The sequence below is a fragment of the Puma concolor genome, chromosome C2 (assembly GCF_028749965.1).
Source record: "Puma concolor isolate L17-30 chromosome C2, mPumCon1.1.hap2, whole genome shotgun sequence".
Classification (NCBI taxonomy): domain Eukaryota; kingdom Metazoa; phylum Chordata; class Mammalia; order Carnivora; family Felidae; genus Puma; species Puma concolor.
The window spans coordinates 151,315,097-151,329,624 of NC_141675.1; the positions used below are offsets into that span (position 1 = coordinate 151,315,097).

General features: G+C 43.8%; 1 protein-coding gene across 3 annotated transcripts in view; it reads left to right on the forward strand.

Annotated features, from left to right (window-relative positions):
* The window catches only part of DOP1B (DOP1 leucine zipper like protein B), a 97,291-nt gene extending 84,359 nt beyond the window's left edge, over positions 1-12,932 (forward strand). For 2 of the 3 annotated variants that reach the window (XM_086675941.1, XM_086675942.1), the window contains exons 32-36: positions 6,056-6,192; positions 9,387-9,442; positions 10,093-10,254; positions 11,777-11,906; positions 12,427-12,932. In XM_086675941.1, the coding sequence (XP_086532067.1) occupies positions 6,056-6,192; positions 9,387-9,442; positions 10,093-10,254; positions 11,777-11,906; positions 12,427-12,678 (737 nt within the window). In that variant the 3' untranslated portion in view covers positions 12,679-12,932. Of the gene's footprint in view, positions 1-6,055; positions 6,193-9,386; positions 9,443-10,092; positions 10,255-11,776; positions 11,907-12,426 lie in introns of those variants that run through there. The other variant, XR_015240439.1, reaches the window with a different exon arrangement.
* Positions 12,933-14,528: the final 1,596 nt, after the last annotated feature.

The window sequence follows — 14,528 nt, forward strand, 5'->3', positions numbered from 1 at the left end:
ATCATCCCCTCCCCTTCCCCAGCCCTGGCAAGTGCTACTCTGCCTTCTGTTCATACGGGTTCGTCTTTTCCACAGTGCCCGAAATGTAATTAGCTAGGGTGCAGCCTTCGAGTCTGGCTTTTTTGACCTGTGTCATCTGTTTGAGAGTCATCTGTTCCATTGCATTTATCAACAGCATACTCCTTTTTATTGCTGAACGGTATTCCAGTCTGTGACTTGAAGGACGTTCGGGTTGTTTTCAGGTGGAATTATGACATAAATCTCGTACTCTATCCTTTAAAAAAAATGTTTTATAGGGGCGCCTGGGTGGCTCAGCCGGTTAAGCGTCCGACTCTTGATTTCGGCTCAGGTCGTGATCTCACAGTTCCTGAGATCGGGCCCCGTGTCAGGGCTCTGTGCTGACAGTGAGGAGCCCGCTTGGAATTCTCTCTCTCCCTCTCTCTCTGTCCCTCCCCTGCTCACACGCTCTCTCTCTCAAAAATAAATAAAATAAACGTTTAAAAAAATGTTTATAAATACCTGTCAGCTCACAAAGCAGTCCTCTTCCCAAAGTTATCCTGATTACTCACTCTTAACATTAGTGGTAAGTGTCGGCCCGCATCCCATCTTGACATTAGTAGTAAGTGTTGGCCCACATCCCAACTTGACTATTTGAAAGCTCCTAATTGCCTTAATTCAGAACACTAATAGCTTTTACAGTTACTAATTATAACTATATATTTGCAATAATAAAATATCTTTACAGCGAAACTGACATAACTTCAACACGTGAGGCACATTAGATTTTTCACGTCCTAACGCCCTGAACGCTTGAAATACGTGAAAGCGAATGTTCAGATACTGACAGATCCTTTCTGGAAGTGCTGACGGGCGGCTGACTTGGTCAGGTGGCGCCCAGGAGTGCCAGTAAGGGTAACGGCAGACCTCCAAAGACTTTGGCTGAATGCAGAGTCCAAGCCGAGCTCTGTTGCACCCCCACAAGATCTGGAGGGAGAGAGGACCGCAGGGAGCACCGCCCCCTCATGCCTGTGCAGTGTGCGAGCAGGTGCTTTACACACCCGGCTGCTCAGCAGCGTCTGAAAGTCCACTTTCAGTGGCGGCAAGAGGGGGAAACTGGAAGGGAGAACGTGTTGGCCAGAGCACCTTGCAGTCCTTCCCGTGCCTTCCCAGTCTGAGAGCAAACACCTGCTCGTTCTCTCCCGTCTCCCATCACACACGCCTTTAAAATTTAGGGTGAGGCCCAGAGAGCTAGAAAGACAGTATTACATGTGTAGGACAGGAAAAGTATAGACGACAGCCTTTTTCAAACAGTGGTGTGGTTTGACCATGGCAGGATTGAAGCATCCAGCAGTTCTAAGCAATCATACCTCTGAGGAGAGGCAATATAATACTGTACATATTATATAAAAGCATGTGTGTTTGTGCATGTGTGCTGACTTTAATCTGGAGGTGGTTTGGGGGCCCTTAGAGAAGCAAGAATTTCCCCATATACCCTCCATTTTGCATAGCTCAAATGCTGCATTTTAAATAATGATCCATGTTTTTAAACATGGGCATTTTTACCCCATTTCATATTTTGTTAACTGACAGTTTACAAAGCATTTTCCACTTTATTGTCATTGTCCCCAAGACTATTGATAGACGCAGCCTCTGTGAGGCAGGGGTGATAGAATTCAGAGCATTCTCTGATAGTCTTGGGACACTTGACTGGCCCCCAAGGAGCAATGATGCCCAAGTCAGGAGAAGAGATACATCCAGAAGCTTCTAACTTGCATGCCATGGTAAATAGTTCAGGCCTAATCTAAAATTAGTCAGGAATTTCTAACATTTCTCCCCTGGGATACACCCTGGAGTCCCTTTCCCCTGACTGATGGCACCATCAAGGAGCCCTGGAGGAGGTCGGCGTGCACAGGGTGTAGAACTGAGTGGCTCTGTACAGCTTGGCGCAGAGGGACATAAATGTTACATTGATCACAAAAGAAGCTGTGGATAAGCCCAAACCAAGGATTTTTTTTTTTTTTTTTTTTTTTTTTTTTTAAGAGGCAGAAAGCTGTTTGTCTCAGGTGAGAGGAGACCATCCCTGACAAAGGCCCTGACTAGGGGCATCAGAAGGATGTAGTGGCAACACTCTGTACCCTTCAGGCTGGGTGACTTTGGCCCATCTGTTGGAGGATGTCCCACCTTTTAAGTCTCCCTCCTTGTCCTGTATGTATTAGCTCTATTTTTACATCAGGATACTGCTGCTCAGAGAGAGTAGCACCTGCCTAAAGTTGTGTCGCCATGACCAGCAAAACCAGGCCTGAAACCTGAGCCCTTTGGTTCCCAGCGATAGGCTGTGGTCTTGAGTAGGTGCCCTGGGAGGGGGGTGGAGTAGGGGACTGCTCCGGTTTCACAGATGGGAGACAGAGCGCGGCAAGATTAGGTGGCCGGCCTGCACGGGGTCCCACGACCTGGAACGGTGGGGCGGGGGCTGTCTCGGGCCCTCCCGCTCTCTGCTCGCAGAAGCTCCTTAGATTTCTAAGGTTTTGTCACTCAGCTGAGGAAGGAATATTAGAATTGAAGAACGTTAGTGATTCTGCAACAGATCATCGTGGCTAAAGAAGAATCTCACGAGTTTAGCTTTTATTCGGAGCACCAACATGAAACGGGCCCTGTGCGTGCAAACCACTTTTTCCATAATACTTTCTGTCTTGAAATGGGTTAAGACTCAGAAGCAGCCGCACAAACAGTAGCGAGTGTCCTGTGTACCGTACGTCCAGCTTCCCCTGTGGTGGCGTCTCACATGGCATAGTCCACCTCCGAAGCCACTTCTACTGTCCCGCGTAATTTCAAAAGATAACATCATTTTTACTCATGAATTTACCCTTTCTGTCGCTTTTTTGTCTTGCTGTTCCACGCTTCCTGCCGTTACCGTTCCTTTTCTGTCTGAAGAACATCTGTTAGACATTCTTGGAGCGCAGATCTGCTGGCTGCAAGCTTTCTCCGTCTTCCACGGAGACTGTCTTCCTTCTTCTTGGTCTGGGTTGGGTTTTTTCCTTCCACCTTCATTCCAGAAGGATGTTTTCACTGGAAATGGAGTTCTGGGGTGAAGTTCTTTTCTTTCCGCGCTTGGAAAATGTGCCGCTTCCTTGTGACTCTGTGGTTTCTGAGGGAAATCTGCTCTCCTTCAAATTATTGTTCCTTTCTCAGTACAGTGGTCTCCCTTTTCCACAGGGGATACATTCTAAGACCCCCGGTGGACTCCTGAAACCATGGATAGTTCCAAATACTACTTGTACTGTGGTTTTTGTCCTTATGTAGGTACCTAAGATAAAGCTTAATTCGTAAATTAGGCACAACAGAAGATTAGCAACAACAAGAAAATGCAACAGTTGTAACAGTATCCCTAGTGAAAGTTGCATGAATGTGGTCTCTCTCTCTCTCTCAGAATATCTTGCTGTTCTGTCCTCGCCCTTCTTGTGATGATGGGAGGTGGTAAAGTGCCTCCATAGTGAGCTGAAGCGAGGTGAGAGGCACAGGCACCGTGACGTGTAACGTGAGGCTGCTGTTGACCTTCTGACTGCGTGTCAGAAGGATCGTGTGCTTCTGGACCGCGGCTGAGTGAGGCCTCGGAAAGCAGAACGTGGAGAAGCTGGGGGACCGCTGTCATGTAGCTTTCCCTTCTGACCACTGTCAAGGTTTTTTCTGTAGCTTCAGTTTTCAGAAGTTTTATTATGTGACTGAACTGGATTTCCTTGGTTTTATCCCTCTCAGAGCTCACTCAGCTTCTTGTCTGTCTTCTTGTCTGTAGACTTCTGCGTCTTTCACCAAATTTGGGAAGTTGTCAGTCATTATTTCTTCAATTTTTTTTCCAACCCGTACTCTTTTTCCTTTTTTGGGGGGAGACTCCAGTGACACAAATGCTAGACGTTTTGTTGTCCCTCTGGTCCCTGAGACTGCTTGCTTCCCCCACCCCCAGGCCTTTTTTCTTTCTTTTGTTCAGTTTCAATAATTCCCATGAATTCTGTCTTCAACTTCCCTCTTTCTTTTGTCCATTCCGTTCTGTTGTTGAGCCCGTCAGTGAGCTTTTCGATTTTACGGATTTATTTTTTAGTTCCCAAATTTCCATTTGTCTCTTCTTTGTATCTCTTGTTTCTTTGGCGACAGTTTCTATTTTTCATGTGTTTCAAATGTCCATAATTGATCATTGGGATATTTTTAGACCACATCTTTAAAATCCTTTCCTGATAATCCCAACCTCCATATCCTCTCTGCACTGGTGTCTTTTCTTATCTTTTCTCGTTCAGGTTGAAACTTTGGCATTCCAGCTTATGTTCTTCTCAGGTGTCCAGGCCAGAATAAAATAAACAATTTAAATAAAAGATTTAAAAACCCTAGCAAATTCACCTTCAGGTCATTGCTTAAGTCCCAAGGATCCTAGCCCATCCTGCTGCCTTTCCTTCATGTTCCAGTTTTCTGATAGTCAATGTATTTTACTCAAGGTTTTAGTTGTTTTGGTTTTTTTTTAATTGCAGTTAGAAAAATAGGATGTAATATATTTACTCCATCTCATCCAGAACCAGAAACAAAGCCTTCTTCAAAAATGCTAACCTGGGGCACCTGGCTGGCTCAGTCGGTAGAGCGTGCTACTCTTAACATCAGGGTTGTGAGTTCAAGCCCCACGTTGTGTGTAGAGGTTACTTAAAAAAAAAAATTTTTTTTTTAATGCCAGTCTGTCTGTCAAGTGTCTGAGCTATGCTTGATCCTTCATTTGGTCAAAAGTTTTTTTTGTTTTGTTTTGTTTTTTATGGTTTTATTTATTTAAGTAATCTCTATACCCAATTTGGGACTCGAACTCACAACCCCAAGATCAAGAGTCACATGCTCTATGGACTGAGCCAGCCAGGCACCCCTGGTTAAAAGTATTTTTTTAAGTTTATTTGTTTATTTTGAGGGGTGCCTGGGTGGCTCAATTGGTTAAGCACCCGATTTCAGCTCAGGTCACGATATCACTGCTTGTGGGTTCGAGCCCCACATCAGGCTCTGTGCTGACAGCTGGGAGCCTGGAGCCTGCTTTGGATTCTGGGTCTCCCTCTCTCTCTGCCCCTCCCCTGTCTCTCTCAATTTTATTTATTTTAAGAGAGACAGAGACGGCATGAGCAGGGGAGGGCAGAGACAGAGAGAGGGAATCCTACACAGGCTCCAGGCTCAGCACAGAGCCCGATCTTACAACCTCAAGATCATGACCTGAGCCAAAACCAAGAGTCTCAAGCTCTACCAGCTGAACCAGCCAGGCGCCCCTCCCAAGAGTACTTTTAAAAGCAAGAAATAAAAACCCACTTAAGCTAGCTCACATCAAGAGTTTATTACTGAGATACTGCAAATAAATCTTAACTGGCATGAACCATTATCTGGCTGTTTGCTGTAACAATTTGTTACGTTTCTAAGAAACCTTAAATTACGGGGGGGGGGGGGGGGGGGGTGGCAGGGGAATCATATTCTACAGTTATTTCAGCGGAGAAGTGGGGAAGACTGTGAGGGGCTGGAGGAACTCACACCTTTTGTTCCTGCAGGAATTAAAGTTTTTATCATGGCCATGAAAAAGTTCACTGAAAACAGCTCTTTTGTTCACCCCCTGCACTTCTCACCCTTCACTCCCAGAATGTGGTGTCAGCTGCCAGCTAACCTCTGTGATCTTGTAGCTCCGTCACTCACCGAGGACCGTCTGTGGTTCTTGTGTCTTGTATTTCGTATTCTCGGAAGAAAATGCGGTGGCCACTGGCCATCTGACGGATTTCTGGTTTCAGTCAGAAGTTGGTGTCCCTCTGGTCAGCTGTGGCAGGGCAGTAAAGGGCTGCTTGGTTCACTTCCTTCAACGAAGGCCACGACCTGCTTCACTTCACAGAGAAGAGGGCTGGAGGTCAGCGAGAGGGGCAGAAACAGACTCCCAACACGCACCACTTAGGCTGCGTTGTCGTTAAATGCCAAAGCAGTTACAGCTTTATGCTTTTTCTTTGTCTAATGAGAAACCCAAACTGCATATTTGTGTGACGTCTTTAAAATCTTCTTTCCTTAGAACGCCTGACAGACAATCTCAGAGTTGGACAGACATCCACAGTTGCTGCTCAGATGTTTCTTTTTTTCAGAGTTTTGCTGCTAAGAATATCTCCCCAACATTTGACTTCATTGTGGCCAATAATGGTCTCTGAATTAGTAAGTACAAATATCTTAACTCTTGAAAGCAGAGTTGATGCTTTTTAAAATGCTTTTTCAGGGGCGCCTGGGTGGCGCAGTCGGTTAAGCGTCCGACTTCAGCCAGGTCACGATCTCGCGGTCTGTGAGTTCGAGCCCCGCGTCAGGCTCTGGGCTGATGGCTCAGAGCCTGGAGCCTGTTTCCGATTCTGTGTCTCCCTCTCTCTCTGCCCCTCCCCCGTTCATGCTCTGTCTCTCTCTGTCCCAAAAAATAAATAAACGTTGAAAAAAAAAAATTAAAAAAAAAAAAAAGAGGAAGGCGATGACACTCCAACCTTAAAAAAAAAATAAAATAAAATAAAATGCTTTTTCAGGAATAATATTTCATATATATCTTAATTTTTTTAAATGTTTATTTGGTTTTGAGAAAGAGAGTGAGCAAGCGCGGGGGAAGGGCAGAGAGAGAGGAAGACTAGATTCAAAGCAGGCTCCAGGTTCTGAGCTGTCAGCACTGAGCCTGACAAGGGGCTCGAACTCATGAACCGCAAGACCATGACCTGAGCCAAAGTCAGACGTTCAACTGACTGAGCCACTCAGGCGCCCCAACTATTCCAAATATATCTTAATTTTATCTGCAAAATTTCCTTTTTATTTTATCTACAAAATTTTGAATCAGGTTGGTAGCATGTAGTCAGCTCTTGGTTAAATACAGAATTTTTAAAGATAGAACCACTTAATGTAGCTCTGGGAAATTTTATAGTTTGAATAAACAAAGTATAAAACTTTAAGGCACAGTGAATAACTACACATTACAAACTGGCCACTGTTGGACAAGTAAAGAAGGTAAAATTCAAGGAACACGTGGGGCGCCTGGGACGCTCAGTTGAGTCTCCAACTCTTGATTTTGGCCAGGTCATGATCCCGGGGTTGTGGGATTGAGCCCCGTGTCTAGCGCCACACTGAGCGTGGAGCCTGCTTGAGATTCTCTCTCCCTCTGCTTCTCTCCCCAGCTCGCACACTCTCCCTCTCTGTCTAAAATAAAAAAAATCAATAAAAATAAAAAACCATAAAACCTCTGAGTTATTCTCTGCCTTCACCTGCAGTCAGAAAAGTTTCTAGGCAAGCTCTGTTAGATGGAGAGGCCCTAGGGAGAAAAGATTCAGATCCTGTTTAGATAAGTGCATAACCAAATATATGAGGTGGAGATGCTATCTCATGTGAAGTCAAAATCAAATTAGAGGGAAGAGGTCAGGTTATCGTGTTTCAGAACTACTGGCAGGCTATACTTTGTGGCGACATGAATTACCTAATCTGAAGACTGATCCTTTAAATTCTAAATTATAGAGTTTACACCCATCCCCGAAAACATTACCATCACATCCATCACATACCATGACCTACCACTCCATGAATCCATGTCACTGAAGCTTCCTCATGAGAAATGATCTGTCCTAAATCCTTCAAATTTCAGTTGAAGAATTTACTAGCCAGATGTTCACGTTCACTGACACTAGATTTCCATAATAGGCCCCCTGTACTTATGTTGTGGGTTTCTTTGAAGCCATGCCTTATATAGAAATATTTAAAGTGGAAAGCTGAATGCTGTTTAGAGGGCTATTAATAACATTAATCTCGGAAAGCACTAGAAGTTTGTGGATAGGCTTTTAAGAGCAGCATTTCCAAAATACTCCACGCATTTAACTCTTTTTCCTTACCTACATTTAGTTATCAATTACTCATGAGGATATGTCATAAGATTCTGAATAGATATTTAGGAATGTTTTCAAAATTCCCTTTTCAGGACTAATATACTATTTCATCTATATCTAATTTCATCTGAAAATTTTCAAGTTGATAGCACATGGCTCTTGGCCAAATAGAGAATATGTTATCTTCTGTAATTATATTTGACCTTTTTTTAACTGTCAGCTTGTTCACACTCATTTGTATCGTTTGATACTATCTGCTTTTTAAACTTGTATTCTAGGTTTACTGAGACATAATTGGCATACAGTATAATATAACCTTAGGTGTACAAAGTGATCTGACTAACATTGTGAGATGAGGACCACCGTGAGTTCAGCTAACATCCATCATCTCCTATAGACAGAAAAAGCAAATCGAGAAAGAAAAAATGTGATAAGAACTTGTGATAAGGACTCTTAAGATTTACCTTAACTACTTCATATATGCCCTCCAGCAGTGTTAACTATTGTCATGGTGTATGTGACATCCCTAATACTTCTTGATCTTGCAATGGAAGTTCGTACTTTTTGACCGCCTTCATCCAATTTCCCCTCCCCCACATCTCCTGTCTGTGGTAACCACAAATCTGATTTCTTTTTCTGTGAATTTGGCTTCGTTTTGATTTTTTCAGATTCCACGTATAAACTAGATTATACAATATTTGTCTGACTGACTTCACTTATCATAATACTGCCAAGGTCTTCCACGTTGCTCCAAATAGCCGGATTTCCTTCCTTTTTTATAGCCGAATCGTATTTTACTGTATGTACATATACAACATTTTCTTTATCCATTCATCCATCAGTAGACATTTAGGACGTTTCCTTGTCTTGGCTGTTGTAAATAGTGCTGCAGTGGACATGGGCGGACATGTATCTCTTGAACCTAGCATTTGCATTCCTTCTGGTATATTCCCAGAAGTGGAATTGCTGGATCATATAGTAGTTCTAGTTTTAATTATTTGGAGAACCTCCAAACTGCGTTCCAGAGTGGCTGTCCCAATGTACATGCCCACCAACGGTGCCTGAGGGTTCCATTTGCCCCACAGCCTCACCAGCACTTGTTGTCTCTTGTCTTTCTGCCGCTTGCCCTTCTAACAGGTGTAAGATGATTCCTCACTGGGGTTTTACTTTGCATTTCCCTGATGGTTAGTGATGTTGAGCACCTTTGCAACTGTACCTGTTGGCCATGGTATCCCCTTTGGGAAAATACCTATTCAGGTCCTTGGCCCATTTTTAAATTAAGTTACTGGCTTTTTTGTTTTTGAGTTGTATGAGTTGTTTTAAATACATCTTGGATATTAACCCTTTATCAGATACTTGGTTAGCAAGTATTTTTTCCTATTCTTCAGGTTCTTTTTGCCGAGTCTCTTGCTTTATTTGCTCTTTTTTATGGACATATAAATCTTAAACATTAAGCTAGGTTTAACCCCTCTCCAATAGTAAATTGAATTATGTTTTCTTTTTAAGATTCAGACATTCATACAGCTTGAAGAAGATCTGAAAGAGGATGACGAATTATTGAGGTAAGCTGTATGAGTTCTATGCACACATGTGAGCGGACATCACTTTGTGATGTAGGATTATGTAACACTCAATATTATCATTTAAAAAAATTTTTCATGTTTATTTATGTTGCGAGAGAGAGAGAGAATGAGCAGGGGAGGGGCAGAGAGAGAGGGAGACACAGAATCTGAAGCAGGCTCCAGGCTGCGAGCTGTCAGCACAGAGCCCATCGTGGGGCTTGAACCCACAAACCATGAGATCATGACCTGAGCCGGAGTCAGCACTCAACTGAGCCACCCAGGCATCCCCAAACACTCAATATTATTTTCTTGAAATACTTGTGAAGAGACCAGCCATTTGACCATTCTTTTTTTTAATGTTTTATTAACAGAGACAGAGCATAAGCAGGAAAGGGACAAAGAGAGAGGGAGACACAGAATCCAAAGCAGGCTCCAGGCTCTGAGCTGTCAGCACAGAGCCCGATATGAGGCTTGAACTCACGAACTGTGAGATCATGACCTGAGTTGAGCCAGAGTCAGACGTTTAACCAGCTGAGCCAACCCTCAACTGTTCTTAAACGGAAAAACCCTTCTTAGGGACATTGCATAGGTAAATGGACTACAGCATACGTGAATGAATTTATAACAAGAGTTTCTTTGCAATTTTTTAGAAACAGCAACAAAATCAACAGAACAAAAGTTTCAGTTGCTGATGGCAACGGGCCCTCCCTGGGGGAGATAGCCCAGAGTGAGCTCATCTTATATTTGTCAGCTTGCAAATTCTTGGACACAGCACTTTGTTTTCCGCCTGACAAGATGCCGTTGTTTCAAATGTAAGTCAGATAAGCCCGTGTGCCTTCCTTGAATTGGTGACTTTCCTCGTGAGCACTTTCACTTGTTCTGTACAGGGTGGGAGAAGCCGCCGTAGGGGTTTCTGGTGGCCCACGAGCCTCCTCAGAATACCAGATGTCAGAGTGCTTACACCACCTGTGGTTTTCTGGATTTGCCTCACAGTAGTGTTGATGGCTGGGTTTCTGTGGTGTATACGCGTTTAGGTAGTTTTGCCACCGAATGCTCGTAAAACGAGAGTCACGGACTGGTGGTCCTCACTGCATTTGCGTAGATTTCTTCGTCTGTTTGTTTTTAATAAGTGGAACAGGCTGTCTCCACTTCACTTTGCCCCTATTGGCTTACATTTCCTGTAGGCTTAACACAGCTGCTCATACATTTAATTTCATGCCTGGCCCCAGATGCCACTTCTCTCTGTCCTGCCCCCTCTAAAGAAAGAGTTATCACGTAGAAATGTTTGTGGTTAAAATGTGGGTTCTTTCTAACAGCATATTACAAAGTGAAAGAACCCAATCTGAAATGGCTTGAGATAGTATGATTCCAACTCTGTGATACTCTGGAAAAGGCAAAACTATGGAGACAGTCAAAAAAGATTGTCAGGGATTGCAAGACAGGGAGTCAGAGCACAAAGGATTTTTAGAACACTGAAACTACTTTATTTGGTACCTTGATGACGAATACATGTCATTATACATTTATTCAAAGCCATAGAATGCACACCACCAAGAGTGCACCCTGAAGTGAACTCTGGCCTTGGATGATAACACAAATTCATGTCATTTCACTGATTATAACAAACGTACCGCTCTGGTGGGGTATTGATAGCGGGGAAGGCATTGCGTGGAGAGGAGGCTGGGGGCACATGGGAAGCCTCTGTACGTACTTCCTGCTCCACTGTGTTGCAAACCTAAAACTGCTCCAAAAAGGAAAGTTTTTTTAAAAGTGGGTTCTGATGTATATGATTGCATAGCTGCGTTACTCATAAAAGGTGGAGGAAATCTAAAGTCCACGAATGTACGAGAGGGTAAATAACGTTGGTATATCCTTACAATGAAACATTCAGCAAAAATAAAAAAAAAAAATAAAAAATAAATGAAATACTGACGTGTCCTCCAACGTGGATGGACCTTGACCATGTTATGTTAAGCGAAAGAAGCCAGTCACAAAGAACCACATATTGCATGATTCTGTTTCTATGAAATGCCAAATATATTTTCAAATAAGAAAATATGTAGAGGCAGAAAATAGATTGAAGGGATGTAAGGGGATGAGGGGCGATAGCTAGAGGGAGCAGGTATTCTTTTTGGGGTGATGAAAAAAATATCCTAAAATTGATTATGGTGGTGGATAAACAATTCTGTGAATAAACTAAAAGCTAATTCAATTATGTACTTCAGATGGGCGTACTATAGGGTATGTGAATTATTTCTCCATAAACCTGTTGAAAAATCTTTTTCGAAGTGAGCTCTGAGCCAGCACGCCTGACCTCGGATTGTTTTCATCCAGTTACAGGTGGGCATTTGTCCCAGAAGTGGACACGGAGGTCCCTGCCTTCCTGTCAGACCTAGAGGAGAATCACCAAGAATGCAAACCCCACACTGTTAGGATTCTAGAACTTCTAAAGTTAAAATACGGGGTAAACGTCTTCCTTTTTACAGTCAGTGTTTGTGGCGGAGGGGAGAGAGGCTAGGCAGTGAGGGCCGCGAGAGAAGCCCGTCATGTGCCACTTGATCTTAATGACCGAATAGTTTTCAGAAGTTCTTTGGTCTGAGTGTTAAAACTCGGAGGTGGTCCAAATCCCATCTTTATTTCCTCATTGGCACGTCACTTTCTCTGCCCACATGCTGAGGTGCGCCTCCTGGAGAACCACAATCACGTGGAAGAGGTTTCGCACAGAGTCGGTTTATTAGGCGGAGGAAGGCCCTGCAGGAAGAATAGGGGTCTCGGGGAGAGGGGAGGGGCTGGGGTGAAATCCCGGCGGGAAACGTCGGTTGAAGACCTCGCGTTTGAATTTTTTGGGAAACTGCCACCAGTGCTGACGATGAGTGGTCCCCAGAGAACCCATCGCTTAGATTTGCTGCCCACATGTCCTTGACCCGCACCTCTAACCCTTAACAAAGCCTTATCATCTTTATGCGGTGTTTTTGTTTTTGTAGGAAATTGGCAGCTCTGATGAGATCAGCGCAAAGAATGAATTCCCTCTGCTGCGCCAACATTCTGTTTCCAGCATTAGGCAATTGATGCCATTCTTCCAGACTCTAAATCGTGCTTTTAAAACCCAGAGTAAGCTGTCTGCCGACACCCAAGGACCTCCAGTCTTAGAGTTCCCGGTCACAGATAGCCCGAGGGTCTTGCAACAGCTAGAAGAATGTGTTGAGTATGATTTTTTGGAACATCTGGAATGTTAGCCCCATAAGACAGGATTTGTTTAATCCATTTACCGATACGTCAGTGACAACCAGGATATGTGCGTTCTAAACGAGAAAGGAGCCGAGGATAGTGCTTTTTAAACAAGCCAATTTCGATTTTGAAGGTAGATTTCAGATAATTTTTTGTTGGGCAACAAAACACACCTCCCTAAATGCCTTGTAATATATTTGGATCTGATTGTATGTTTCGTCTTCAATTTATGTAAAGAAAATAAAGTTAATGTGTCACCTAATGCAAGCACAAAATTCATAATATGAAGCATGAAGGCAATGAAGAGTTGTTTTCTTTGTTGATGCAGCTATATGGGCTGTCTCGGTATATTTCTCTAAAAGTTTACACTTGTGGGGTATTACTCTTAACCCCTCACACTTATGTCCTTTAAAATGTTTATTTTGGTACCACATTTTAAAGCCAAAATACATTGTTTTCTGAAAATAATAATTGCCCATTACCATTGACGGTTCAGCAGTGGTGAGGGCTTGAAGATATCTCAACGTATTTAACTCTTGCTCATTAAAATCACATATTAAGGGGCACCTGGCTGGGGCGCTTGGGTGGCTCAGTCAGAAGAGCCACCGACTTCAGCTCAGATCGTGATCGTGAGGTCCGTGAGTTCGAGCCTGACATCGGGCTGTGTGCTGACAGCTCAGAGCCTGGAGCCTGCTTCAGATTCTGTCCCTCTCTCTCTTTCTCTCTCTGCCCCTATCCCTGCTCGCATGCGCACGCTCGCTCACTCGCTGTTTCTCTCTCGCTCTCAAAAAATAAACATTTTTTAAAAGGGGGGGATGCCTGGCTGTCTCAATCAGAAGAATGTGCGACTCTTGATCTTGGGGTTGTGAGTTTGAGCCCCGTGTTGGTTGTAAAGTTTATAAGTAAATAAACTTTAAGTCACGCGTTAAAATCACAGTGCATCCAGCTTTGAAAGAAATACATAGTTTTCAGAACTCTGACAGCTGTAACCTTAGTTATGTACCATGATGTGCCTTGCCAGCACTTTCCATTTAACATAAATCAGTCGATGTAGTCACGGAGCCTTTAATGCCTGAAGCCTCTGTCAGAGAAACGGACTCTCGACTCTTCCCTTTTCCTTTGTCCTTTCTGGGATCTCTTTCCCACTTTGTAGACCTCACTGTTCATTAAAATAATCCCTTCCTAAGCACAGACTCCTCTCTCCTGGCAGGGGGTCACCCCACTCCTGCCGAGCCTCTCTGGCTTAAGCCAGCTACCCTATTTAGAATCCTGGCTCGGCTGCGGGAGCCTGAACTCTCTGCCAGGGAGCATGGTTTGCCTTCCAGACTTGCCTACCTCATGTCCCCTTTTCAGCCTCCAGAGCATCGCATGAAGTCGGGTTCCAGGCCAGGTGATGCACACTGGCCTAATGCGTGCCCTCTGTCCATCCTTTCTGCACGCCAGGGATCGGTTTGGAATTAACCAGCATTGTCGGTTAAGTTTCCCGTAACAACCTACTAGTTCCTAGCGTGTGTGCAGTGTAGAAGCAATTTGTGTCAAGAGCCCCAGTACGGGATTTGGGGAGGACAGAACCACCCGATTACCTACATAAGGGCTCAAAAGAAGAATTCAAGCTCACCACTAGAAATAGGGGTATTCATACAAATATGTGTTAAGAATTACATGAAAATGATGGGTTTGTGCGTGTAAGGGGTATCTCTAAGAACATTTGCAAGCTTGGTGACTAAAGCTTTAAATACCGAAGCGTAGAGCTATAATTTCTACGTAAGTTCTGTGAGTTTGCTGTAATTCAGACTGTGAAGCGATAACCATATGCCGATCAATAGTTAACCTCAAGGGCATGCATATGTTCATACCT